This window comes from Perognathus longimembris, unplaced genomic scaffold (assembly GCF_023159225.1).
Source record: "Perognathus longimembris pacificus isolate PPM17 unplaced genomic scaffold, ASM2315922v1 HiC_scaffold_6162, whole genome shotgun sequence".
Taxonomy (NCBI): Eukaryota; Metazoa; Chordata; class Mammalia; order Rodentia; family Heteromyidae; genus Perognathus; species Perognathus longimembris.
In genome coordinates, this window is record NW_025961669.1 from 83,098 (window position 1) to 110,813 (window position 27,716).

At 40.5% G+C, this 27,716-nt stretch overlaps 1 protein-coding gene across 1 annotated transcript; it reads right to left on the reverse strand.

Moving 5' to 3' along the window:
* Positions 1-3,004: 3,004 nt before the first annotated feature.
* On the reverse strand, positions 3,005-4,748 carry LOC125345623 (elongation factor 1-alpha 1). The gene has a single exon (XM_048337693.1). The coding sequence runs from the start codon at positions 4,671-4,673 to the stop codon at positions 3,285-3,287; it is 1,389 nt and encodes a 462-aa protein (XP_048193650.1). The 5' UTR covers positions 4,674-4,748; the 3' UTR covers positions 3,005-3,284.
* Positions 4,749-27,716: the final 22,968 nt, after the last annotated feature.

A 27,716-nucleotide genomic window follows, 5' to 3' on the forward strand; every position in this document is an offset into this window, starting at 1 on the left:
CCTTTAGTTCTTACAAGAAAGTTTGAGAAGGTTGGCTGAAAGAGAGAAAAAAGCTGAGGAATTAAGATTAACAAACCTTCCCTAGAGCACCTAATTAGTAAGGCTTGCAACTGCTTCACACCCAGTTTTCAACAATATCTAGCACTTACTACATATCTTCTGCTAGACACTGAATGAATGTCTTTATATAAAGGTAACCACTTAATAGGACATATGCCACATGATGATATTATTATTCTCAAATGGAGAAAAAGCTTGGACTCAAAGAAGTTAAGTAACTGTATTAAGTCACAGAAGTAGGAAATGGCAAGGCTGGAGATTAAATAAACCCAGGACAGTCCCACTTCATACTGCTAACCCTAAGCATTTCCTCCTCCACATCCTCCTGCTCTTCCTCTTCCTATTATGCCAGTCCTGGAGCTCAAGCTCATAGCCTGGGAACTGTCCCTGGGCTTATTTTGAAGAGCTTAGGTTTTTTAATACATTTTTAGCAAGTTTACTTAGGCTCATCTACCCTCCCATTGCAAAATGAAAAAGTTCATATTATTCTGTATGAGTCAGTACTTTGCTGAGATAAATTTTTTCAATACCATCTGTTTCATCAAATAAAATTCCTACTCTACATTAAAGATCAGCTATTGTATCATTCATAACATCTGTAGAAATACAATTTCGAGATATGTAAGGGGGTTGGAAATTTTTATCTTTCATATATTATGTTCCTACAGCTTGTTTTATGCTGTATTTTGGAGTCCAACTGGAAGATAAATCTTTGCCCCTCTGTCTGAAGTAGTTTCACGTACAACCCGTTTATGATTATAACTCTGTTGTAGTTCCTATCTCTTATATTTTTAGAGTTTTAACTCATTCCATGTTTGAAACCAAAAGACAATCGCTGTGCTATTTGTCTATGAAAGGTGATTGTGCACAGTTTAACATTTGGCAAGCAAACGAGAACCATGACTATTTCTGTTAACATAGGAGGAATCCCCATCAGGGAAGTGACTTCAACTGGAAGGAAATATTTGGATAGGAGGAAGAGGGAAGAAAAGAAAAAGAGCAAATAAAACTTGTCAAGGGACCACTGTGTTGGGAGCCTTTTCTCTAGACTCGGTGCATTGAAAAACTCCATTATGGAGGTATCATTCACATTCACACACGAGCAAAACAGTATCAAAGACTATTATTCCACACCACAGCTAATATGGTGAAGAGGGGAATGGATCCCAGCTGTCTCCTCCATGAAATTGTGCAGCTTTCAGACTGAAGCTAAGTGGACAGCATATCTACTCTGTAGCATAGTGGAGAGGGAAAGAAATGAGTCCCAGATTGGATAGTGAAGAGTGCCAACTTCAGAAAAGAACCACTGAAGGAGGGTGGGGAGAGTGGAGAGATGAGGTGCAACAGTTATCACCAGCACAAAGGAGGAAAGATAATTTCAAAGGAAGGGTACTTGAGAATGGTCAGCATTAGGAAGTTCAATCAATAAAAGAACAGGCTCTCCACCTGCTAATGCAATCACCATTAACCCAAAAAAGCATACAAATCATCATTAATACCTTCTTCTCCCTCACCAATTAGTAGCAGGGTTCAAATGAATTCCCTTCCCAGGCCTTCCTTTCCATCCTTTCTGCCCTCACTCTACTTCAAACTTTTACTCCCCAGCTGAGAAACTTGTAGCCTGGTCTTATGGTTTCTAGTTGGTGCCCTGGATTCACCCAGCTTCTTCTCTTCAAAATAGTTTCATGTGACTCTTCTGTGCAGAGTTCAAAAGGGATTTCCCCCCACACCCCTGTCACAAATCCAGTATTTTTCCAGTCTTTACACTCTCTAGACACCTTTTTACTTTTAAGCCGCTGTCCCATACGACACTAACTAACCCTATGAGCTTTATCTGCTTGACTTGATCAGTGGCTGTGAACTACTTGCTCTCTGACCTTTATTCTATCTGTACCTCAGTTTATCAGCTGCAAACATGGAAATAAATTTTTTTAAGAAAAAATAGTGCTTATCCCCTATAATTAGAGAATAAAACATGCAAAACTCTTGAAATAGTGCCTGACTGCACTATTGAATAAGCACTCAATAAATTTTAGTTATAATTGTATTAACTTTATGATTTTATAATTAACTTTTCAGCTAAATGTCATACAAAAACCCCCAACAACAACAAATAGGACCATGAACAGTGTATTGGTACCACGTAACATTTAGCCTCCACGTTATGCTTTTAGCCACTTTGCCATAATCCCAAAAAACTTCCCAAGTTCTGCCTCTAAAAGGCTCTCCATGTATTCTGAGTATCTACTCTGAAGAGCCTGTCATACTTAAATGACTGATTCCTAAGTATAGTCATTCTAAATCCAATCACTACCCTTTCAGAAGCGTTGTCGCTGAACTCTTTCTGAGAGCAATGGCCTACCAATTTGGAATATTTTTACTTTTTGTGTAATGCTTATTAATTTATTGCTTGTAAATTTTTTTGCCAGTCCTGGGGCTTGAACTCAGGGACCTGGGCACTGTCACTAAGCTTCTTTTGCAGAAGGCTAGCATGCCAACAGTTGAGCCACAGCATCACTTCTGGCTTTTTCTGTTTATGTGGTACTGAAGAATCGAACCCAGGGCTTCGTGCATGCTAGGCAAGCACTATACCACTAAGCCACATTCCCAGCCCTGATTGCTTTGGTAAACTTTTAAACTACTATATTTTCCTATCACTTTTAAGTCTACAAATCACTTTGAAATCCATCTGCTCCTTAGGTTTCATTTCCCTGACTATGATTGCCTGCCCCAGGTGGCAGGAACTGAGATTTTGCTTGTCTATGTAACTCTGCCCTGCCAGGTCACTGCCAGGGAGCAGATTCCTAAACACAGGCGCATGAAGGGCATGGATTGTCCTATGCACACAGCTTCACCGTCACTGAAGAAAGAAACAAACTACTTTTCAAGTAAGAAAAAAAGTCAATTAAGGTTTTTTTTTTTTTTTTTTTTTTTTTTTTTTTTCTCATTAAGCTGTTTTAATGGGTCTCAAAATTCTGTGACAGATTTTTGGTCATGTTGTTTCCATCAAAAAGTACTGATTTTTAAAAACTAATAACTTAAAACTGCCACACAAAAAAATGGTCCACAAAACATTTTCCTTTCCTTCTGAAGGTTTTACGATGCATTGTTATCATTAACCAGTCTTTTACTATTAAACTTAAATGGCCAATTGAGATAAACAGTTCTGAGACCGTTCTTCCACCACTGGTTAAGACTGAAGTGGCAGGTGTTAGGGGTAATATTCATTTAGCCTTCTGAGCTTTCTGGGCAGACTTGGTGACCTTGCCAGCTCCGGCAGCCTTCTTGTCCACGGCTTTGATGACACCCACAGCAACTGTCTGCCGCATGTCACGAACAGCAAAACGACCCAGAGGAGGATAGTCAGAGAAGCTCTCCACACACATGGGCTTGCCTGGAACCATATCAACGATGGCAGCATCACCAGACTTCAGGAATTTAGGGCCATCTTCCAGCTTCTTACCAGAACGGCGATCAATCTTCTCTTTCAGCTCAGCAAACTTGCAGGCAATGTGAGCAGTGTGACAATCCAGCACAGGGGCATAGCCAGCACTAATTTGGCCTGGATGGTTCAGGATGATCACCTGAGCTGTGAAGCCAGCTGCTTCCATGGGTGGATCGTTCTTGCTATCCCCAGCCACATTGCCTCGGCGAACATCTTTGACTGACACGTTCTTGACGTTGAATCCCACATTGTCCCCAGGAAGAGCTTCACTCAAAGCTTCGTGATGCATTTCAACAGACTTCACTTCAGTGGTGACATTGACAGGAGCAAAGGTAACCACCATGCCAGGCTTGAGAACACCAGTTTCCACTCGGCCCACAGGGACGGTACCAATACCACCAATTTTGTAGACATCCTGAAGGGGCAGGCGCAAAGGCTTATCAGTGGGACGGGTTGGTGGCAGGATGCAGTCCAAAGCCTCGAGCAAGGTGGTTCCACTGGCACTGCCATCTTTACGTGTGACTTTCCATCCCTTGAACCAAGGCATGTTGGCACTTGGCTCCAGCATGTTGTCACCATTCCAACCAGAAATTGGCACAAATGCTACTGTGTCAGGATTATAGCCAATCTTCTTAATGTAGGTGCTGACTTCCTTAACGATTTCCTCGTATCTCTTCTGGCTGTAGGGTGGCTCAGTGGAATCCATTTTGTTAACACCAACAATGAGCTGTTTCACACCCAGAGTGTAAGCCAGAAGGGCATGCTCACGGGTCTGCCCATTCTTGGAGATACCAGCTTCAAATTCACCGACGCCAGCAGCAACAATGAGGACAGCACAATCAGCCTGAGATGTGCCTGTAATCATGTTCTTGATGAAATCCCTGTGTCCTGGGGCATCAATGATGGTCACGTAATACTTGCTGGTCTCAAATTTCCACAGGGAGATGTCAATGGTGATACCGCGTTCCCGCTCAGCCTTCAGTTTATCCAAGACCCAGGCATACTTGAAGGAGCCCTTTCCCATCTCGGCAGCCTCCTTCTCGAACTTCTCAATGGTTCTCTTGTCGATGCCACCGCATTTGTAGATCAGATGTCCGGTGGTGGTGGACTTGCCGGAGTCGACGTGTCCAATGACGACAATGTTGATGTGGGTCTTTTCCTTTCCCATTTTGGCTTCGACTTAGGGGTGGCTTTCGCGGCAACTGCGTTCTGACGGCAAACCCGTTGCGAAAAAAAAAAAAAAAAAAAAAAAAAAAAACTCAATTAAGGTTTTTAAGGATCTCACTTTTCCTCCAAGAAATAACTTTCCAACTTTCTAGCAAATCTCTTTTTATTTCAAATACCTGATGCTGCAAACGGTCATCTCTGTCTTGATACATCTTAATGGCTAGCAAAGTGTGGAGAGGGGTAGTTGCCATAGTGACCAAGAGAAATGTCTGTAGACAGACAATTTCTGTCACTGAGACAGAAGAGTATTTCCTGTTCATCCATCTCTAGTTTGATTTAGTATAGTAAAGCTCCAAGGCAAAGTTGATTCATTTCAATTACAGAAGACATTGCTCTGGTTCTGACTCCGCAGGAATGGTACCAGTAATGTGTCACCAACACTTGACAATGGCTCAGTCTCAGCAATAGTTTGACAAAAGAGGAATCTCACCACTTGTTGACTGACACCAGTAGAGTCACATCAGTAATCAATAACAGTTCAGTCTCACTCATATTTTTGTGTGCCTTAGGACTGGAGTTAAGATTGCCACAGAAATGAAATCAACTATGAAAGATATTCATTTGTAATTCTAAGTGCTTACATTCACATAAACAATTATTTAACATGTACACAGGCCGGTAGTTACTACCTATTTCCATTATTCATCATTTTCTCTGGCACCTTTCACCACTTAATCCCATTTTTTCCAAAATTAAAATTTAAAGAGGCAACTTCAGTCTGGTTTCGACAATGACACCATTCACTGGGAGACACAGGAGAAGAAGATGGGTCGGGGAGTGAGGTTAAATTCATCCTGAGCCATTCTAGATTTATAATGCCCAGCTAGACTTGTGTGCTGTTGGCCAAATTCTTCTAAAAAGCTATCCCATTAAGCCCAGCACAAGGTCGACTAATGCCTTCTGGCTTCTGTGAGTCTGAGGTTCGTATCTCTGATATTAGATAATCCATTTCACTGGATGCTACAGAGACCATTCTTTTGCAGAGGAAAACGAGTATTTTCCAACTTCAAAATAGACTTGCTAAAAGGTAGATTTCTAATTTCTAGTTAGGCGATTTATAATGTCTTCTTGTAATAAGGCATATGTGAAGTAGGTTCAGATCCAGGTCTATGGATCATGCTCTTGTTCAAACACACTTGATATTTACAATGTCAACCATGTCACCAAGATGGGGGGAAAATCATGGTTTAGTATGCTGAGCAAAGTTGACTCACTGATCATCCCAGGATTTAATCAGAAAATGCTCAAGATTTCAAGGCAAATATGAGCTGTAGCTGCTCATCTCTCCTAGTTCTAATCTATTACCCTATTTGGTACCATTAGAGAACCGGAGCAGAGCATTCAACACAACCTAACATGTCAGACTAGACAACTTGTATGCAATAAAAAAGGCCAAAGGCAGATTTAAACATCAAATGACCCCATTTTCTTCAAACACATTGACACTGATTTCTCTTTAGTCTTTTTCAACAATGATATTGTCTTTATACGTGTTTATTACAATAAATTCATACCAAATCAATAAATTCTTACACTTGCATGAGATTTTTGTGTTTGTTTGTCCTGGGACTTGAACTCTGGGCACTGTCCCAAGCAACTTTTGCTCAAGGCTGGCATTCTACCACATGAGCCACAGTGCCATTTCCAGATTTTTCTGAGTAGTTTATTGGAGATAAGAGTCTCATAAGCTTTCTTGCCCCAAGTAGCTTCAAACTGCAATCCTCAGATCTCACCCTCCTGAGAAGCTAGGGTTACAGGCATTGATTCCTGGGTCCTACCTTTGCCTATGTTTTTTGCTGTGGTGTATACGTTAAAGAACAGGAAGTTCTAATGTTTCTTACTATCAGTGGAACTATGTTGAAAACTTAGAAATAACTTGAGAATACCAACATTAGGATTCATCGCCATGATGTGGCAAAGGCATGGGAGGTTTAGAAATCTTCACATGTGATAGACAGACTCTTCTGAAGAGACAATGCCCCTATTAAACTTATGGCTTCTAATGTGTAACCTCCAACATCCTAAAAATATCCCAGAGACTTTTATGTTCTTGGTACTAAAGTTTGTAAGGTATGGTGAACAGAGGATGTTGTCCTAATGACCTAGGACTAGATTTCATAACTACATAGATGCCCTCATACTAATTAATATGATCATCTTAACTACCATCTGAAACAGTATTCATTGTTGAGGAGAAAAAAACCACAGGCTATTCTCAGCCACAGAACATGACCAAAAATTGTGGATACACATTTCTTTCTGTATAGCTGAATTGCATGTTATCGTCTGATGAAAACCAACCCAAAATTACAGTTATAATCTAGTTATAATGTCAAGCCAGACTCTGGACAACCTGCTTCTGGAAGTCCTCTCCAGGCTGGTATGGCCCGTGCCTTTGTCAGATTAACTGCATGGCCCACATCTGAGGTCATCCTAAATCTCATGATGGAGAAGAACAAACTCAAATACTCAACTACAACTAGTTTAATTGGCTGTGAACTTCCATAGGGTTTGGGATTATTGTGTTTGGGGGATGAGAATTTTAGGGGATTAACAATATTTGAAAAACACAGTCATTTTTTCCAAATATAATATCAGAAAAAACTCCATTTGGGTTGGCCTAGCATGCTCAAGACCCTGGGTTTGATTCCCAGTGCTGCAAGAAAAGAATAAGAGGGCTGGGGATATGGCCTAGTGGCAAGAGTGCTTGCCTCGTGTACATGAGGCCCTGGGTTCGATTCCTCAGCACCACATATACAGAAAATGGCCAGAAGTGGCGCTGTGGCTCAAGTGGCAGAGTGCTAGCCTTGAGCAGGAAGAAGCCAGGGACAGTGCTCAGGCCCTGAGTTCATGGCCTAGGACTGGCCAAAAAAAAAAAAAAGAAAAGAAAAAGAAGAAAGCTGGAGAGGGGGAGAGAAGGTAACAGAAGAGGGGCAAGGGGAAAGAGAGGGAGAGAAAGGGGAAGGGACAAGAGAAGGAGGGGAGAGGAATAGGAAAGGAAGGAAGGGAGAAGGGGATGGGAAGACAAAGGAGAGGTGAAGAGAAGGAGAGAGAAGAGGGGGAAGATGAAACACACTCCCAATTCTTTTATCACTCAGTGACAAACACAATCAAATTCTCATCCCTATACCTGGGAAAATAAGGAAATGCAATGAAGCTGGGTATTGGGGCACCAGGGCTCACATTTCAGACCCAGTGACTCCAGACTCTGAGACAGAAGAATTGATTGAGCACTTTGCCTTAATACCAGCCAAGGCAACACAGCCAGACCCTGCCTTCCAGTATAATTTCTACTCATTAAAAATGAAGTCTAAAATACAAGTCAAATTAAATCCTCTAGCGACCTTAAAGGTAAGTCGTAGCTAACAAACAAACAACCTATTTCAATTCAGAACAGTAAATGTTCTTTATTCATGTGGATTTGTAAAGATCTAATAATCTGAAGACCACCACAAAATAAGGAAACTAGAGAAAAGCTCAAAAAAAATGTTCACAGTGTTCTTGACCAAACTCAATAAAATCCCATTGTAATTTTCAGCATAAGAAAATGTTTAATTCTTTGCTCTTTTTCTTGAGTCAGCATAACTTCCTGTATCTGCCTTATGGATAGCATTGGATGAGCCAGCCTAAGAGAACTGGAGTCCTGTTCTTACTGTTCATCTGCTGTTTGGATCTAGCCCATTGCGACTTTCCTTATTTCTGACACAAATTCATCAAGATCACTTCATTAGTAACGGAAAAACTGTACATGGAACAAGAAATTATTTCGGGGAAAAATCTAAAACTTTCAAATGTTGAAATTATTTCACCATAAAATTTGGACTGCATTTAAGTTGTCACACTGATTGAAAATTCACTTCGGAGCATTTTTTTTCCAGAAAAAAAAGCTTTTCTATCTGTAACATATTACAAGGAGAACACGCAACAATGCAGAGGAAATAGCATCAGCATCAAGAGTGACTAAAGAACATCTGCAATAATTTTAGCACTTACCGTTTTCCTTTGATTTCTCTGCAGAGAAAATACTTCATTATACAAAATAACTCTGCTAGAAAAAGAATGTATGCCCACATCCTCATGATTCCTACGTATGTAGTAATACATACATATATATATATTTCATACCGTAAAGTATGGCTGTTGAGGTGGAAAGCAATGTCTAGTATCCAAGAATGCAAAGCGAGCAAAACAAGCCACTGTTATGCATGGACATAGACCACCTCTCCATAACACACAAGATACCTGTTCTGGAATTTCTTCTTGTTAAGTAAGCTGTTTCATTAAAGAATAAGAAAAAATAATTTTTTACTGCTTTTCAATTAACCTGTATGAGCTATTTCTCAAAAACTAACAAAATATGCTAGGCACCATTGGCTCATGCTTACACTCCAGCTACTGAGGAGGCTGAGAGCTGAGGGTTGCTGTTTGAAGCCAGCCCTACCAGTAAGACTGTCAGCCTGTTATCACCAAGTAACCAGTCAAAAAAAAAAAGCCTCTGAGTAGAGCTGTGGCTCATGTGGTAGAGCACTAATCTTGATTTTAAAAAAGTAAAAATTCAGACCACTCCCAGGCCCTGAATTCAAGCACCCAACAGGCACAACATACTCTAAAATGAAACATGTAAAGATACACGCAAACCTAATTCAATAATTAATGAAACAGAAAAAGACTCAGGGTCCATCATGATACCCTAGTATGAATGAGCAAAGTTGAGTAAATGCTAAACATGGCGTGCTTTCCCTGCTCAGGCGAGGCCAGCCAGGTTTTAGTAAGGTTCCACAATGAATGAGGCCCCACAGGACTCCTGCCCTTACAAGGAGACCATTTTCCACCAGAGTGGGACCTTCCTGGAAGTGACCACCTTCCCCTGAAACCATGTCTATCCTCAGCCGAAGCCTTGGGAGGCAAGTTCCTCTGTTGGAACTTTCTGGAGAATGGAGCCAAGTTCTTTTTCTGGACAGCTCGAGAATTTGAGGATATTTGGATACTTCTCCACTCTGAAGCTTCTTTGCAGTTATCCTACTCATATTTATACCATATGGCACCAATGAGACGCTCAAGTAAACATTCTTTGCACACCATTTTACTAACTCAGTTCTTTAGTATTTATTAAGACTAACATGGGCTGGGCACTGGAAAACCTGTAGCATACAATTCTTTCATTAAAACTTTGACTCTGAAGACCATAATAACATACCTCTTAACTAGTGTCATTCTATGGCAGTGATTATAGACTTAATTCCTTAGATGCTGTATTAGTTCTAGAGAGCTCCATGCAGTATTGCTAATCATCAAGAGGCGCTTCTCTTTCTATTTTTGATGGAGTAGGTAACTTAGGCTGGAAGCACTTAAAGACCTTCCAATCCTAAACTACTCATTAACAGTGGAGCCAGACTTTCCAACAATTCTGATCCTCCAACTGAGTCCTTTCTACTGGCTACACCAATGCTACTAAGTGGGGGGAAATAACCAGCATACTATTTTAGACACATTATGAATATGGCACTATTTATGTTACTGGTATTTACTCCAAAACATTTAAGTGCAAAAATCTTTAAGAACATGGATAAGCAGTGCTGATTTGTAAAAATTTAATGAAGGTCATTAAAAATAATGCTGGCTGCTAGAAAAAATTGGAAGAGAAAATGCCGAGTGTACCAAATCCTACTTTACCTAGCTGAAACTAACTCTTTTGAACGTATTTTCTCTGACCTAAGTGTCTATTCAAGAGCATAGTCTTTCCCTTGCTAAAATAAATTAGGTGAGTGGAGCTCTTGCATTCAGTGATAAAGCACACCCAGGAGACCAACTATGTCTACTTCAACACTGTACTCACCGTAATGTGAAAATCCCACCTACCATTTTGGAATTTTTCTTTGGAGGGCAACATTTACTAAACCTCTGTAGTTAATTATATTAAATAGTACTGTCACATCATATACTATGAACTTTGCAGAAGAGAAATTTGACCAGTGTCTTTCAAGGGAGTACATTTATTTATATATATATAATTATTTTCAAACCTTCACAACACAGTTACTCTGCATGCTGATTTCCTTTGTATTTCACATTATAAGATCGAACATTGAGAGTCTGGGGGAAAATTATTTAACTTTTACAATATTTGTACTAAATTTAATATTAATAAAAAGGGGAAAATCATCTCAAAATTCGAACAACGTTTTAACTGCAAACACTACTTGCAGAAAAAGAGCTCTTCAATTTAGCACCTTTTAAAAGAGATTTTATAAATGATGATACAGTATGTTAAATTAATCCTTCTTTTACTCTCACATTCTCTGCCCTCTCAACCCCTATTATTCAATAGCTTTCACTGAGTTTTGTTTTGCCATCTTCATTCTCAGATGCAATATGTTTCAGTATTGTTCAACCTGTAACATTCTCTACCCACACGTGGTGTACTTTGTACATATCTTTTAAGGATAAGAAAGCTGAGGCAAGTCATGAGGCTAGGAGAGATTGGGAGAATGAAGGAAGGGGATGCATTGTACTCAACTGATATGGTGAATACAACTCCTTTGTACAAAGACTTCAAGATTTAAAAAAAAAAGAATTACAGTATCTCCATTTAACAAAATATAACAGAATGTAAACTTCCGTGTCCTATTATTAAAATAAATTGTTTTACAAGGCCAAATTTGAAGGCAAGAATGACATTTGGAAGTCCTTGAACCCAACCCCATTATCTAATAGATATAGACAATAGAGGTATCAGCTAGAATGAACCAAATCACCTCCTATTGGAACACGAGTTCATTGAGATCTGTTTCCCAACTCTCCATAGAACTCTGATACAAATGTGCTATAGAGGAAGACACAAGGGAGACAGACCAGCTCAGAAACAAACTGCATGTGAATTATGTGGCATTATTAGGAAGAGCAATATAACCAGTACTAGCACAGCTTCTGATCTACCTGGAGGATTTAAGAGAATGCTTATCATTTCAACTTGACGTCTGTGTAGGTCATTAAGGCTGGGTAGCCATTTGACAGGCAGACATGAATGGGGAAAATTCCAGGAAGAAGAGACAGAGACAGAAAAGCTGGAAGAAAACAAGTTTCTAGAAACCAGGAATTCCTATTGCTGAATGCTATAAGTATTAGGAAAATTTTAAAAAGGCTGGGGTCAACTTGGGCTTCTTCCATAAGGCAGTGGAGAAGAGGTATTTAAGCATAAGATCTACATTTTAGAAGTGTCCCAATGTGCAGGGTGCTGGTGGCTCATGCCTGTCTGTCATCCTAGCTACTCAGGAGGCTGAGCTTTGAGGATCATGGTTTAATGCCAATGAGGACAAGAATGTCTCTTAAATCTCTTAAAGAGTCTCATCTCCAGTTAACTACAAAACAAAAAGGAAAACAAACACCTGGATGTGGCAGTGTGGTTCACAGTGACAGAGGACTAGCCTTGAAAAGAAAGGAAGAAGGGCTGGGAATATGGCCTAGGGGTAGAGTGCTTGCCTTGTATACATGAAACCATGGGTTCGGTTCCTCAGCACCACATACATAGAAAAAAGCAAAAAGTGGAGCAATGGCTCAAGTGGTAGTGTGGTAGCCTTGAGCAAAAAAAAAAAACTGCGGGCAACTTTGCTCAGGACATGAGTCCAGGACTGGCAAAGGAACGAAGGAAGGAAGGAAGGAAGGAAGGAAGGAAGGAAGGAAGGAAGGAAGGAAGGAAGGAAGGATAAAAGAAAGAGAGTAAGTGAGAGAGAGAGGAAGAGAGTGAATGAACTCAGGGACAGCACCTGCGTTCATGCAACACAAACAATAACAAAAACAAAGAATCAACAAAGTGCTAGTTTTCCAATAAGAGATTAAACATTTGTTAGAAATATATTCCTTACTTATTTTTTAAAAGCCCCTCGCATTTAAATTTTTAAATTTAGCTCAAATGAGCAAAGCATCAGGCAGAACTTCATAGGTCGTATTTAAAAAGATCACATTGGCACTGAACTACATTGAGCTCCTACATCATCAGTATAGAGAAAAGGAGTCTAACCTTACATTTCTTTTTTTTTCAGAAAATAGAAAATGCTGTCAAGATGATATCCTCTCAAATAATTGTTACTTCTAAATGGGCATAATTAGTTGGTTGAGAGCAGTCATGATTGACCTAGTAGTTTTCAATGTTATCAAAAGTTCTAAAGGCCATCTTTGATCAGCAAACTTTTTTTAGAATAATCCTCACACCTACCATGTGCCTTATAATTAGAAAGACACCATCACCTCCACTTGGAGTAGCCAGCAGCCTCTCTATGTGTTTTCCTTTTCTTTTTTTGTAATAATTACTTAATTATTGTCAAAGTGATGTACAGATGGGTTACAGTTTCATACATTAGGCTATGTTTTCTTATATGCAAATTATGATTTCAACACTTACCCGATCTAATATTCAGGTTGTTCTAGCAATGAAATGAGATAATTAATGTAAGATCAATTAACAGCAATTTTTAGAAAGCTGAGCTGTATGAAAGCTCAGACCTCATTGTTGGATCCTCAGAATTCATAGCATCTAGGACCATACAACTCATTAAATTGTGTTTTACATCATACTTCCTCATATACATATTGGGCCATCTTATTTTTTTAATTGTCATTTCAAGGGTTCTACTCATCTATTTTTTAAAAAAATCCTTATGACCAAAATGTGCCCTCTAATTCTCTAATTCTCTAGGAATAATGTAGTTTGCTGCATACAAATTACTGTCATCACATATTTCTAAGCTGTGTACATTGAACATAACAAAACAGGTTAAAATTAAAACACATGATTTAGGCACCTGGGGCTCATGCCTGTAAACCTGGTTACTCAGCAAGCTGAGATCCAGAGGATCAGGGTTCAAAGCCAGTCCAAGCAGTAAAGTCCAAAAGACTCCATCTCCAATTAACCAGTGAAATGCTGGGCTAGATGTGTAAGTGGCAAAGTAGCAGCTGAGCGGGCATACATGGCAGGATGAAGCCTTGAATTCAAACCTTGTTACTAGAGGTGGTGTGAGAAGAGAGGAGAGAGGAGGAGAGGGGACGGAAGGGGAGGGGAGGGAAGGGGAGAAGAGAGGAGGGGAGGGGAGGAGAAGAGAGGAGAGGAGAGGAGAGGGGACAGGAAGGGAGGGGAGGGAAGGGGAGGAGAGGAGAGGAGAGGAGAGGAGAGGAGAGGAGAGGAGAAGAGAAGAGAGAGTGCCCAATACATGGTTTAATAAGATTCTAATAGTTCAGGACTTATTTTTGTAGCTTTAGACTGATTTACAGAAGGAAAAGGCTTTTCACAAGTGAATGAACAATTATAGAAAGCAAATTGCTGTCTTCCACATAATAAACACATATACATATTTCCATGTAATATTTTACATCAACGTGACTGTTTACCTAGAAAATATGTCAAAATACTTGACTTAGGAAAAACAGTCCATCACTTAAAATATTGTAAATTATCTTTCCAATCAGATTTTAAAACAAAAAAAAATAGCTGCTAAGTGCCAGTGGCTCACACCTGTAATCCTAACTTCTCAGGAGTCTATGAGCTGAGAATCACAGCTCAAACTCTAAAAACAATCATAGACCCAAATACATTGATAATTGGAGACTTTAATACTCCACGGTCACCTCTGGACAGATCAACATGCCAAAAACGGAACAAAGAAACCATAAAACTAAACAAGTGCATAGACAAAATAGACATAACCAACATCTACAGAATAATTCATCAAGCAATACCAGAATAGACATTCTTTTTGGCAGCACATGGAACATTTTTCAAAATAGATCACATCTTAGGGCACAAAGAAAATCTGCACAAATTGCGAAGTATCAAAATCATTCCCTGCATTCTCTCAGACCACAAAGGAATAAAATTAGAGCTGAACTCAAATAGCCACCACACAAAATCCTACAAACCATGAAGACTAAGCAACATACTGCTGAACCATCTGTGGGTCATTAAAGAAATTAGAACAGAAATTCAAATGTTTACGGAATTCAACAAAGATGAGTACACAAAGTAGCAGCTCCTTTGGTACACAGAAAAGCCTGTACTCAGACGAAAATTCATATCTCTGAGTGCATTCTACACCAACAATGTGGATAAACAGCAAGTCAACAACTTAAGGAAGCACCTTAATCTTCTCAAAAGAGAACAACAAGCCAAACCCAAAGTCAATAGATGGAAGGAAATAACTAAAACCAAATCAGAGTTAAATAAACCAGAGACAAAAAAAATTGAAACAATCAACAAAACAAAGAGTTGGTTCGTTGAAAAAAATTAACATGATAGACGGACCCCTAGCAAACCTGACCAAAAAACGAAGGCAGAACACCCAAATAAACAAGATCAGAGATGAAACAGGTAACATCACCACAGAAACATCCAAAATTCAGAACACAATAAGGGACTATTTTGCAAACCTTTACGCCAACAAATTCAAGAACCTGGAAGAAATGGATGGTTTTTTAGAAAACTTTGATATCCCCAAACTCAATCATGAATATTTAAAGCTTCTAAACAGACTCATATCCAGCATTGAAATAGAAACAGCAATAAGTGGTCTCCCATCCGAAAAAAGTCTAGGTCCAGATGGATTCACAGCAGAATTCTATAAGGCCTTCAAAACAGAACTCACACCAATATTTCTCAAACTCTTCCATGAAATTGAAAGAGAAAGTTCATTACCAAACATATTCTATGACGCCAGCATAACCCTCATCCCGAAACCAGGCAGGGACTCATCACGGAAAGAGAACTGTAGACCGATTTCCCTGATGAACATAGACACAAAAATTCTCAACAAAATTCTGGCCAATCGAATTCAACAGTCATCAAAAAAATCATACTCCATGACCAAACTGGATTCATCCCAGGGATGCAAAGCTGGTTTAATATACGCAAGTCAATTATTGTAATCCATCACATCAACCAGAGCAAGGCAAAGAACCACATGGTTATATCTCTGGATGCGGAAAAGGCGTTCGATAAAATCCAGCACCCATTTATGATAATAGCCCTGGAAAACTGGGATTCCTGGGAACATTCCTGAATAAAATAAAGGAAGTTTAGGACAAACCAACTGCAAGCATAATTCTAAACGGTGAAAAGCTAAAGCCATTCACTTTGAAATCAGGAGCAAGACAGGTATGTCTGCTCTCTCCCCCTCCTCTACAACAGAATACTAGAATTCCTAGCCAGAGCAATTAGGCAAGAAGGAACATAAAGGGGATCCAAATAGGAAAAGATGAAGTGAAACTTTTTCTTTTTGAAGTTTACATGAGCCTATACCTAAAGAACCCCATAGACTCTACTCCCTAGCTACTCGAGCTGATCCAAAACTTTGGCAAAGTTGCAGGATATAAAATAAACATTCAAAAATCAACAGCCTTTTATATGCTAATGACCCGAAGACCGACACTGAAATCAGGAAAGCAACTCCCTTTGCAATACCCTCAAAAAACTTAAAATACCTAGAAATAACCTTAATCAAAGAAGTGAAAGACCTCTATGATGAGAATTTAAAAGCATGAAAAACAAAATTAAGGCAGAACTAAGGAAATGGAAAAAACTCCCATGCTCCATGATTGGGAGAAATAATATAGTCAAAATGGCAATATTGCCAAAGGCTATTTACAAATTCAATGCAATACCCATTAATACCCCAACACCATTTTTTAATGAAAGAGAGGAAGCAATCCAGAAATTCATATGGAACAATAAAAGACCCAGAATAGCAAAAACAATCCTAAGCAGAAAGAACAGTGCTGGAGGAATTACAATACCCAACTGCCAGCTCTCTTATACAGCCATAGTAATAAAAACAGCTTGGTGTTGGCACTGGAACAGGCCTGAAGACCAATGGAACTGAATTGAAGATCCAAAAATGAACCCACAGATCTATGCCTACTTTATCTTTGATAAAGGAGCTAAAAAATAGTCTGGAAGAAAGATAAACTCTTTAACAAATGGTGCTGGCAAAACTGGTTCAACACATGCAACAAACGAATACTAGATACTTATATATCACCCTATACCAAAATCAGTTCCAAATGGATCAGACTAGCAATCTTGTATGCAATAAAAACATTGAACAAAGGCAAAGTCAGATTTAAACATCAAATGACCCCATTTTCTTCAAACACATTGACACTGATTTCTCTTTAGTCTTTTTCAACAATGATATTTTCCTCATACGTGTTTATTACAATAAATTCTTCCTGAAGCAATGAATGCTTACTGTTGCATGGGATTTTTGGTTTTGTTGGTCCTGGGACTTGAACTCTGGGCACTGTCCCAAGCAACTTTTGCTCAAGGCTGACATTCTACCACATGAGCCACAGTGCCATTTCCAGATTTTTCTGAGTAGTTTATTGGAGATAAGAATCTCATTGACTTTCCTGCCCAAACTGGCTTCAAACTGCAATCATCAGATCTCAGGCACCTGAAAAGCTAGGATTATAGGCTTTGAGTCCCGGGACCTACCTTTGCCTGCATTTCTTTGGTGTCGTGTATACATTAAAGAACAGGAAGTATTTGTGTTTCTTACTGTCAACAGAACTATGTTGAAATCTTAGAAATAACTTGAGAGTACCAACATTAGGATTCATCGCCATGATGTGGCAAAGGCATGGGAGGTTTAGAAATCTTCACATGTGATAGACAGACTCTTCTGAAGGACTGGCAAAGAAGGAAGGAAGGAAGGAAGGAAGGAAGGAAGGAAGGAAGGAAGGAAGGAAGGAAGGAAGGAAGGAAAGAAAGAGAAAAGAAAGAGAGGATAAGAGAGACAGAGAGAGGAAGAAAGTGAGTGAACTCAGGGACAGCACCTGCATTCATGCCCCACAAAAAATAACAACAAAGAATCCACAACATGCTATGTAAGGAATTAAAACCATAGTGCTCTACTATGAGAATTGTACTCAAGTCAACGTCCTTTCTGGTGGCCACCCCAGATCGAAAATGGGCCACTCAGAAGAGTAGAGAGTCACCCACTTTCCTTTCTTGATCTCTACACTATTATTGTGAGTAACTTACTTCCAGTGGGCTAAAGTCAAGTCCAGGGAAGTGGAAGGGACGTTGCTCATGGCTATCAGTCTCGTCAGTTGTTCAGTCCACAAAGTAACAAGAGGTAAAACAATTTCCATGAAACAGAAAAAACAATACACACAGGCCTGATATTTAAAAGACTTACAAACTGGAGATCTCCCAAGTTGATCAGCTGGCTCCTGTGAAGGAACAGAAGGAGCAGACCCAAGATCAAGTTGGGCAGGTTGAGCCTCGGTTAGGAGACCCTCCCGGTCAGTTCTGGCCAAAAACCGAACTGACTTGCACACTACTCGTATCAAGGCAGGGTTCTAGGGATCCTCCTTTGAGGGTGGAAGATCTGTGATGACTCCCAGTTCCTCCAGGATTGCTGTGCAAGGGCATCTGCTTCGATAACCCCTTCAAGAAATATGAGTTGGAATGGCCGTTCTCAAGAAAAAAAGTGAAAGCAAAGCAGACGAACAGACAAATGACAGGACAAGACAAATCAACAGTGCTGTTTTCTTACCTTCAGGTCTGGGGTCTCAGTGGTCTCTGGGGGTAATCCACACGAAATGCGAACTGTTATGCCCAAGTCGCGAGAAGACCACCAAGAAGACCACTGCAGCCCACCTGAGTAAAGCCTTGCTATTGCATCTCAGAACGTCTGGCTCTCGGTGGTTTTCTTGATGGTCTTCTTGCGACTTGGACATAACAAAGGTACACGTGTACACAATGGATCCCTTCATGAAACTTATGTTTTACCAAAGCCCTTTTTCATCACCATACAAAAGGGCATTTAAAGCCTGCCAACCAAACAGCCAAACCAACAGGAGAGCAAGTAAAAATCAACCTCCATCCACCATCAAGGCCTTCGGAATCAAGTGCTGCATATGGTGTATAGTGTAATGATCCACAGTGGAGATATCCATGTGTCCCTTGGCCCTGAGAAAGGACTGCCCCCCCCCCCGTGAGCTCTTCCCAGGGACCATAATCCTGTCGTTCCTTTCAACCCTGACACTGAACCGGATTTGAACTGACAGCTGTCTGTCACGTGGTTGTCATCTCCAACCACATTTCCTCAGACCTTTCACAGGGTTCAGTTCGAGGTGACCAACCCTATTGTAACAAAAACATCAGTGTGTCCAGGCCCAAAGCAAGACAGGGATGTGGGATGCCCATTGTAACATCTGACCACCCATGAGAAAGACCGTGAATGTGGCCCCACAGTGGCACCCGAGGGAAGAGAAGCTGACCAGAGACCAGATCTGCCTCTGCTCGCAAACAAGTGGTCTTTATGCCAAAAGTTATTTTTCAAAAAAATCATGATGATTCTGTCTCCTGTATTCTATTCTAAAAAATTCCAAGAAATGGCCATTTTAATTCAATCCCAGGCAAAATTTCAAATAGCCTGCAATATCAAGCTGCTCTCCAGAAAGGTGATTTAAAAGGCCAGTCATGCAGAAGGGTTGTACAGTAACAATGGGCCTAGTCGTTTCCCGACCATCAATCTCCTAACAAAATGCCAAAGGTCTTTCTACAGAGCCTTGAGCCAAGTAGTCATGTGACTGTTTTCTTTCCCTTCACTCCACCTTTCCTTCAACACACAGGGAAAAATACAGATCCATCAGCTTTTTCCTCCATACACCCTGCTTCTCCACACACCTGCTAACATTGCACTGTCATTACAAGATCTCCCAGATGATCAACTCTGTTTTTTTGTTTTTTTTTTTTTTTGGCCAGTCCAGGCCTTGGACTCAGGGCCTGAGCACTGTCCCTGGCTTTCTTTTGCTCAAGGCTAGCACCCTGCCACTTGAGCCACAGTGCCACTTCTGGTCGTTTTCTGTATATGTGGTGCTGGGGAATCGAACCCAGGTCCGCATGTATATGAGCTCTCTTGCCACTAGGCCATATCCACAGTCCCCCAGATGATCCACTCTCAACAAAAGACTTTGCGTGTTCCTAGCACAGGCTTGACACATAATTGGTACTTAAGATTGTACTTATCATGTGAGTCTTTTTTGAGGGATGGGGGCACTTCTTTCACAAGTGGGTTTTATTGAACGTGCTGAGCAAGAAACATCACATTTTAAAAATTCAGCAGGATCTCAAAAGACTAGAATAAGCTTAGGAAGGGAACATTCTGGACTTTAGAAGTTGTTTCAGGATGGAAGTTAGTAAAGGGTGTTCTAGGCAAGAAGTGATCTCTACTGCTAACTGCTGAATTCTATCAAGGATGATGAGGCCAGCACATAAAGAAAGTTATTTGAAGCAACCATGTGTGTGGTGGAGGACTTCTTATTTTCAATAGAGATTTATTCCCTACTCACTTCCACTCTTGGGCAAAGTTTGTTGGGTAGTAGAAATGACCTCCCATACATTAGCAAACATTGTCATTATTTCCTCAATATGGCTACCCACTCAGAATTCTCCTTTATCAGGCAGATTTTCTATTTTCTTGGCTTACCATACTCTGGAATGGTTCTGCTTTGCCAATATTTCCTATAAATCTCAACAAAAATGCCATGTGGTTACATTGCACAATAGAACTAACACCTTCCTTGCTCCTGGAATGACACTTTGAATGCAACACTTCCCATGGTCTTCTTCTTCGCTCCTTTCCATTCATCCTTCAGAAAAGGATGGCTGGCGATGTCAAAAGGATGGGAACATCTGTATTCTCAAGGACCACTACATTCAATCAGACAGTAACTCAAGTATAATTTCATAAATCATCTCCCATTCATAGTAATTTAGAGCTTTTCTTTTGAGTCTAAAGTTAGAAAGAGTCGTTGCAAGATAATCAGCCTGATTGAAAGACAGAAGGCAGGAAAAGGGGCAAAAGAGAGCTGGGAAAGGAGCAATCTTAACCAACTTATTCAGTTTTGAAAATTTTTAATTGGCTCTTCCAAAAGATTTAGCAGCCAATATGTATTTGGCCTACATGTAAATATTAGAACACTGTCCTGGGAGAACTTACATTTCATATGTCTCCAATGACAAATAAAAAGGCTTGAAATTGTTAACACATAGGTCACAAGAAAATTTCAGCCGGGCATTAGTGGTTCACACCAGTACATTTAGCTATTCATGAGCTTGAGATCTGATGATCACAGATCAAAAGCTAGTCTGAGCAGGAAAGTCTGTGGGACTCTTATCTCCAATTAACCACCAGAAAACCAGAAGTGGCACTGTGGCTAAAAGTGATAGAGTACTGGACTTGAACAAAAGAGCTCAGAGAGAATCGAAGCCCTTAGTTCAAGTCCTATTACTGACCAAAAAAAAAGGACAAAAGAAAATTTCACTCGGTAGTAAAAACCTTGGGGAACTTTCAGAAAACCCAGATCAGACAAAATTTCTAGATATCAGCTTTTGATTTCACAGTCCAGCCCATGAATTTTCTGGCCCAGTTATTATTATATTATTGTTACAGTATGACTTGCATGTGAATGTATTTCTCATCTTTGACCATTGAAATATGTGCTATTATTTCAATGAGCTTAAGCTGAATCAACATACAAGTTCAGGCCACACTTCTACAGCATAGTAATAGTTCTTGATCTATATAATTTTAAAGCCCTATAATCTATGAGTCCTAGCGCATGCACCTATGTGGCTTTAGAAATGTTCAGTGAGTGGATCCTCTCTATCATTCACATTTCCTAGATGTTGAAATGGAATATTAAAATAAGAAAGTTTTGGCAGCCTCCAAGAAAAAAGGTTGAGTGCCTCAAGCTATTGATTTTTACTGAAATGAGCCCTTTAATTCCTATGGGAAAGGTTTTATAGGTTTTTCTTTTGATGGTTCTATTGAAAGATCGATATAACAGCTCCTGTGGTATTTCTGAAGAACCAAATACACAATTCAATATATGGAAGATGCATTCTTTTATTTTATATTTTTATAACATTTATCCAAATTTTTTTGTTAGTGTCTACTAATTGTGTCAAGGGGATACATTGGGATACTTCCATGTATAACATTCATTGGTGAAATTTGTCCTCTATTACTCTTTCATATCTGTTTCTCAATTTTTATTTTTATTATTATAATTTACTTTTATTTTAAAGGTGATGTACAAAGGGGTTATAGTTATATAGGTCATGTACTGAGTACATTTCTTTTTGAACAATGTGACCTCTTCCTTCATTTACTCCCCCATTCCCTCCCCCCTGCCTCAAACCATCCCCAAGTTATACAGATTAATTTTCAACACAGTATCTGATGAGTATCCCTGGTACATTTGTTCACATTTTGTTCCACCATTTCTGTACTTACCTTTACTCTCCCAACACAGATAAACTTACATACAAGGCAAAAAGCACAGAAATCACCAAAAACAACAAAAGGGGAAAAAATCATAAAAACTCAAATAAAAAAATCTCCTTTCCATTTCTTGAAGTTCACTTCAATAAACATCCTTTTGTATTATCATGTGCACATAGCTATTGACCTATTGTGATCCTCTCCTAAGAATATCCATCTTTGTTCTCACTGTTTGAATGGCTAGAGTCCTGTATAATATATCATGTATAAGTGGTATGATTTGTCTTTTACCATCCACTGTGTTTCCCTGTAGATTCCTAGGCCCATTCTAATGACTGTAAAGGACGGAGACCATGCAACATATGTTTCTTTTGGTCTCGCTCACTTTGATTAATTTTTGTCTTTTTTTTATTACTGTCAAGGTGAAGTACATATAGGGAACAGTTACATACATTAGATAGTGAATACATATCTTGTCCAACTTGTTACCCCTTGCTCATTTATTTCCTACCTTCCCTCCTTTCCAATTACCCCACCTCAATTTGTACAGTTAATTTCCAACATATTTTCTTGTAAATATTGCTGTTGCATTGGTTCGCATTTTACCATTTATCTCACCATTTTGATGCTCCTCTTCCCTTCCCTAATTCAGAAAGACATATATAAAATTGCCATGGTAGCAGAATCAGCAGTGACAACAGGGGCTAAGTCATAGTGAAAATGAACAGAAGAAAAAAGAAAAAAAAATCACACAGTAGGGTGAAACTAACAACATAATGATAAACCACTTATTTCCATATTTTGGAACCATTTCTCCTAGCATCATCTTATATAATCATCTGTATATAGCTATTGAGATATTGTGATCATCTGCTAGGACTATCCAAGACATATACTAATTAATACCAATAAGGGAGAACATAGCGTTTTTGTTTCTTTGGGTCTGGCTCTCTTCCCTTAGAAAAAATTAGGAAAAAGTCACACGAAGTACTTCCATTTCCTTATGATTAGAGCAATATCATTCTTTCTGCTGAAAGCATAGAATTCCATTGTATATATATGCCACATTTTATTGATCCATTAATTTAATCGAGGGGCATCTGGGTGATCCCATATCTTGGATATGCTAAACAATGCTGCAATGAACATGCAGTGCTGGTAGCCTTAGTGTGGTTTGTGGTTAATTGGATAAATGCCCAGGACTGGAATTGCTGGGTCATAGGAAATTTCTATGTTTAGTGTCTTGAGGAACCTTTATACTACTTTCAAGAATAGTTGAACAAATTTACATTCCCACTAACTGTAGGCGAGTTCCCTTTGGCCATATTCCCCCACCCTCCAGCATCTATTATTGTCACTTTTCTTTTTTTCCCTTATTGACTGTCAAAGTGATGAAAAGAGTGATTACAGTTTCATACGTTAGGCCTTGAGTACATGTCTTGTACTGTTTGTTACCTCCATCAGTGCACCCTCCCCAACCTCCTCCTCCTGCCCCCTTGTACTGTTACCTCCATCATTCCCCATCCCCCTTCCCTTTCCATCCTCATGCTGTTTATTATCTCCATTTCCCCCCTCCCCCACCCCCTTTTACTGTTTTTTACCTCCATCTTTCCTCCTCCCCTCCATCTCCACTCCCCCTACCCTTTGTACTGTTTGTTACCTCCATAATACCCCCTCCCCCTCCCTCCCCAGTCCCCCCCTTGTACTGTTTGTTACCTCCATCATTCCCCCAACCCCGCCACCTCTCCCCTTGTACAGTTTTTTACCTCCATAGTTCCATAGCTCCCATCCCCTTTGTACTGTTTGTTACCTCCATTGCTCCCCTCCCCCCTCCCTCCCCCCTCCCCTCTGTGGGCTCTCTCTCTTGACTTCCCCTAGCTGGGGGGGGAAGGGGCTTGTCTGCCTGTTCCTGGGTGGCCCTTTACCGCTCTTACGTGGGAGCGATGGCCACAGATAGCCTCGTCTCTCTCTCGAATTCCCCTTGCTTGGGGGGGAATGGGCTTGTCCGCCCCTTCCTGGGTGGTCCATTATCACTCACGAGGGAGTGATGGCCATGGGTAGCCTCGGTGGCGTGTGGTCGCAGGGTGCCCAAAAGCCGCCAAGAATGTCAAAGGCGTGTGGGTCCCTGGAGAAAACCTCTAGAGCTTCTGTTTATTCAAATGAGAAACCTCCCAGATATATTCCAAAGGCAGGCACGAGAGAGGGGCCCATGATTGGTCCCAAGGAGCTGTCCCTCAAATGATGTCAGACTTCCTTCTCTTCCGGTTAAAGACAGGAAGGAGAGGGACAGGCTGAGGTCAGCTGTGGCCCCTTAAAGGTACAGCTGACCCCACATCATCCCCCCTTTTACTGTTAGTTACCTCCATCATTCCCCTCACCCTACCTCCTCTCCCCTTGTACAGTTTTTTCCTCCATAGTTCCTCAGCTCCCCTCCCCATTGTACTGTTTGTTACCTCCATCCCTCCACCTCCCTCCTCCCTCTCCCCTCCCATCCCCCTTGTACTGTTTGTTACCTCCATCATTCCCCTCCTTTTCCCGCTCCCGATTGTACTGGTACCTCCATCATTCCCATCCCCATTCCTCTCCCATCCCCCTCTCCTCCACACTTGTACAGTTTGTTACCTCTATCATTTCCCCTTTCCCTCCCCCTCCACCTTGTACTGTTTTGTACTTCGATCTTTCTCCCTTGCCCTCCCCCCTCCCCTTCCCCTTTGTACTGGTTGTTACCTACATCATTCCCCCCTCCCCCTCCCCTTGTACTGTTTGTTACCTCCATCATTCAGCATACCCTCCCCCTCCCCCTCCCATACCCCCTTGCACTGTTACCTCCCTCATTCCCTTTCCCTGTCTCCCCCTCTTCCCCCGTCCCCTGTAAAAAGATGATATTTATCATTGGGAAGGTTAAAATGTATACTGTCAAATTTATGTAGGTACTAAATTTCAATCAAGGAAAAATATATATACATATCTTCGTAATTAGAAGCATTGGGGTAGGGACGGGGAGCCTGTGCTTGAACTCAACATGAGCACTGTCCTAAGCTTTGACGTCCTTCAGGCCAATGCTCTACCACTTGAGCTCAGCTCTGTTTTCCTTTTTTGATATTTATTTTAAAGCAGGAGAGAAAAGTTTATTACAGAACAGCTGGCCTGTGGTGGTGATGATTCATTGCCAAAGAGAAGGGAGAGAAGGGAGAGACTGGGTGACCCTCAGCCAGCCCTGCCTAATCTAGGGCAGGGGATTGGGCCAGGTTGATTGGGCCAGGATGTGACCTCAGGGAAGGGGAAGGTACCTGCCTCCAGGCCTGCTGGTTACCCAGTAACTGGGTGGACACTTAATAAGGTGGGGGCATCTACTTGGAGCCCTCCAGGAGGGACCTGACATTCCAGCCTTTTAATAGGTATGGAAAAGGACGATGACTCTCTGGCTGCTTCCTGCTCGTAAAGGGCGTCGACATTAGGGATAAAAGGCAGAAATGTGGCCCCTTCTGGAGAAGGCTAGCAGTAGGCTCCCTTGGTGTTAGATGGCAGTCCTTGAATGAAGCCTGGAAGTCTCATGAGGCAGGGGCTGGATTTGTCCAGCCTCTGTTTCCCATTTGGAGTGTGTTTTTTTTTATGTTGTTGGGTTTGTTTTTGTTTTGTCAGTCCTGGACTTGGGACTCAGGGCCTGAGCACTGTCCCTGGCTTATTTTGGTCAAGGCTAGCAATCTGAAACTTGAGCCACAGCACCACTTCTGTCTTTCTCTGTTTCTGTGGTGCTGAGGAATTGAACCCAGGGCTTCATGCTTGCTAGGCAAGCACGCCTCATGTTAGATTCACTTTACTAACCCTGGACAATGTCAACTAAATTCCTGCAAAGTTGTAAATTATGTCCCCTCCCTATTTCCATGGTAGAAAACATCAGTCCTTAGAACTAATTGCTCTTAACCATATTATTTAAGAGGAAAATATTTTTCTGATGAACTTACATGTACATATATTCTGCTCCAAAGGAATACATTTTAATTTTCTAAACCTCTTGGGTTTCCTAAATGGTACACTGCTGTTGTGAAATGTGACTCGCCATTCACAAATTTTCACTAATAAATGTGCTTACATCCGTTTGATTTCATGCACATGTAATTTATTGAACCTTGAAAACCTTCTTCCTTGTATCATTTGCTAACATGAAAAGGGAGCATTCTCTGGAGGACCATATTTAAAAGTATGGCTATTCAGGAAAGATGCTTGATGCAAGCATCGTGGCTAAGAAGACACTTCTAAAGGCCCTCATAAACAGATTGAGAGCAACAAAAGCAGAAGATGAAGGGGCCTCTGAGTTCTTCCCTCCAGTCTCATTTCTAGCACACTATCATCACAGAGTCAAAAGGACCTAAGATTTGGCATGAACGAGGCAGTTTTAACCAAATTTCCAAGTCCTATGAAGCCCAGAGTTGGAAATCATGGAAATGATCATGATTGCAATCAATCCTGACAAAGCCAAAGTTTGATTTTCTACAAATTGGATGGACATTTGGTGGGAAAAACAATGTGACAAGTTGCCTGGCACCAGTGGCTCATGCCAATAATCCTAGCTACTCAGGAGGTTGAGATCTGAGGATCACATTTGGAAGCCAGCCCAGGTAGAGGAGTCTATGAGACTCTTTTCTCCAATTAAATGATAGAAAAAGCTTCAGTGTGCTCCTTCCCTTTAAAACTTGTACAATGACGAGTAGAGAAGGCAGGAATTAGTGGCATATATGAAAATAATCAGAAGTTTAAATCTGCATGGACCTCTATGTCTGTGGACAGAAGTACAAGTAAAGAAAGAATATGACTGCAACTGGAGGTTCCTTAGTATGCAGTATGATATACAGAACTGAAGTTTTCTTCTCTGACCAAACTGCAGCTTTATTCAGATCTGGTATTGCAAGCAAGCACTCTAAGGAAAAACAAACTCAAACTGCCTAATAATCCAAGGGCATTAATCCTAAAAATAAAAACATTTATTCTGAAAGTAGTGGGAAATACAATCTGCGATTTCAAACATCTGAAGAACTGTCATAAAAAGAGGTATTTCTACTTTTTGATGACAATGGATGGCAATGATGTCCAGAATCAAATGATGGATACTACATGAAAACAAATGTTTAACCTAACAAAAAGATGAACTTCTCCAACAAATGTGTCCAAAGACTCAAGACTATATATTTCAATAAACCCTACACTGCATGACTATTTAAGCAAAATCTCATTGGAGGAATTCAAGAATGCAATGTGAAAAAACTGTAGCTAGCCTCTGATTACACACACAACAGTGAGAATGTTCGAGGTCAGCACAGGTGGCACAATAGGCGGGGTCAGACTGGAAGGCAGGCTATGTGTCCATGTTAGCAGGGTGCCAGGGGGCCTTGAAAGCCATTGTTAAACACCATAGCTCAGTAGTTAAGTACCTATGATCACATAAGATGATGTGAAGTGAAACAAACTCTAAGATACGGAAACAATTGGTTTATCATTGTTGTTATTTTTAACGTGCTAAATGAAATCATTCCTTTTTCCTTTTGCTTATCTTCCCTATGGTTTAGCCCCTCTTGTCACTGTTTTTGATTTTGATACCCTAGGTAATATATATATATTTGTCTGAATTAGGGAAGGGAAGGGGAACTTCAAAATGTTGAGACAAATGGTAAAACGTGAACCAATGCAACAGTAATAACTACAAG

Bases quoted from the DNA above. Each gene is read 5' to 3' on its own strand.
- LOC125345623 (XM_048337693.1), bottom strand. From the start codon at position 4,673: ATGGGAAAGGAAAAGACCCACATCAACATTGTCGTCATTGGACACGTC.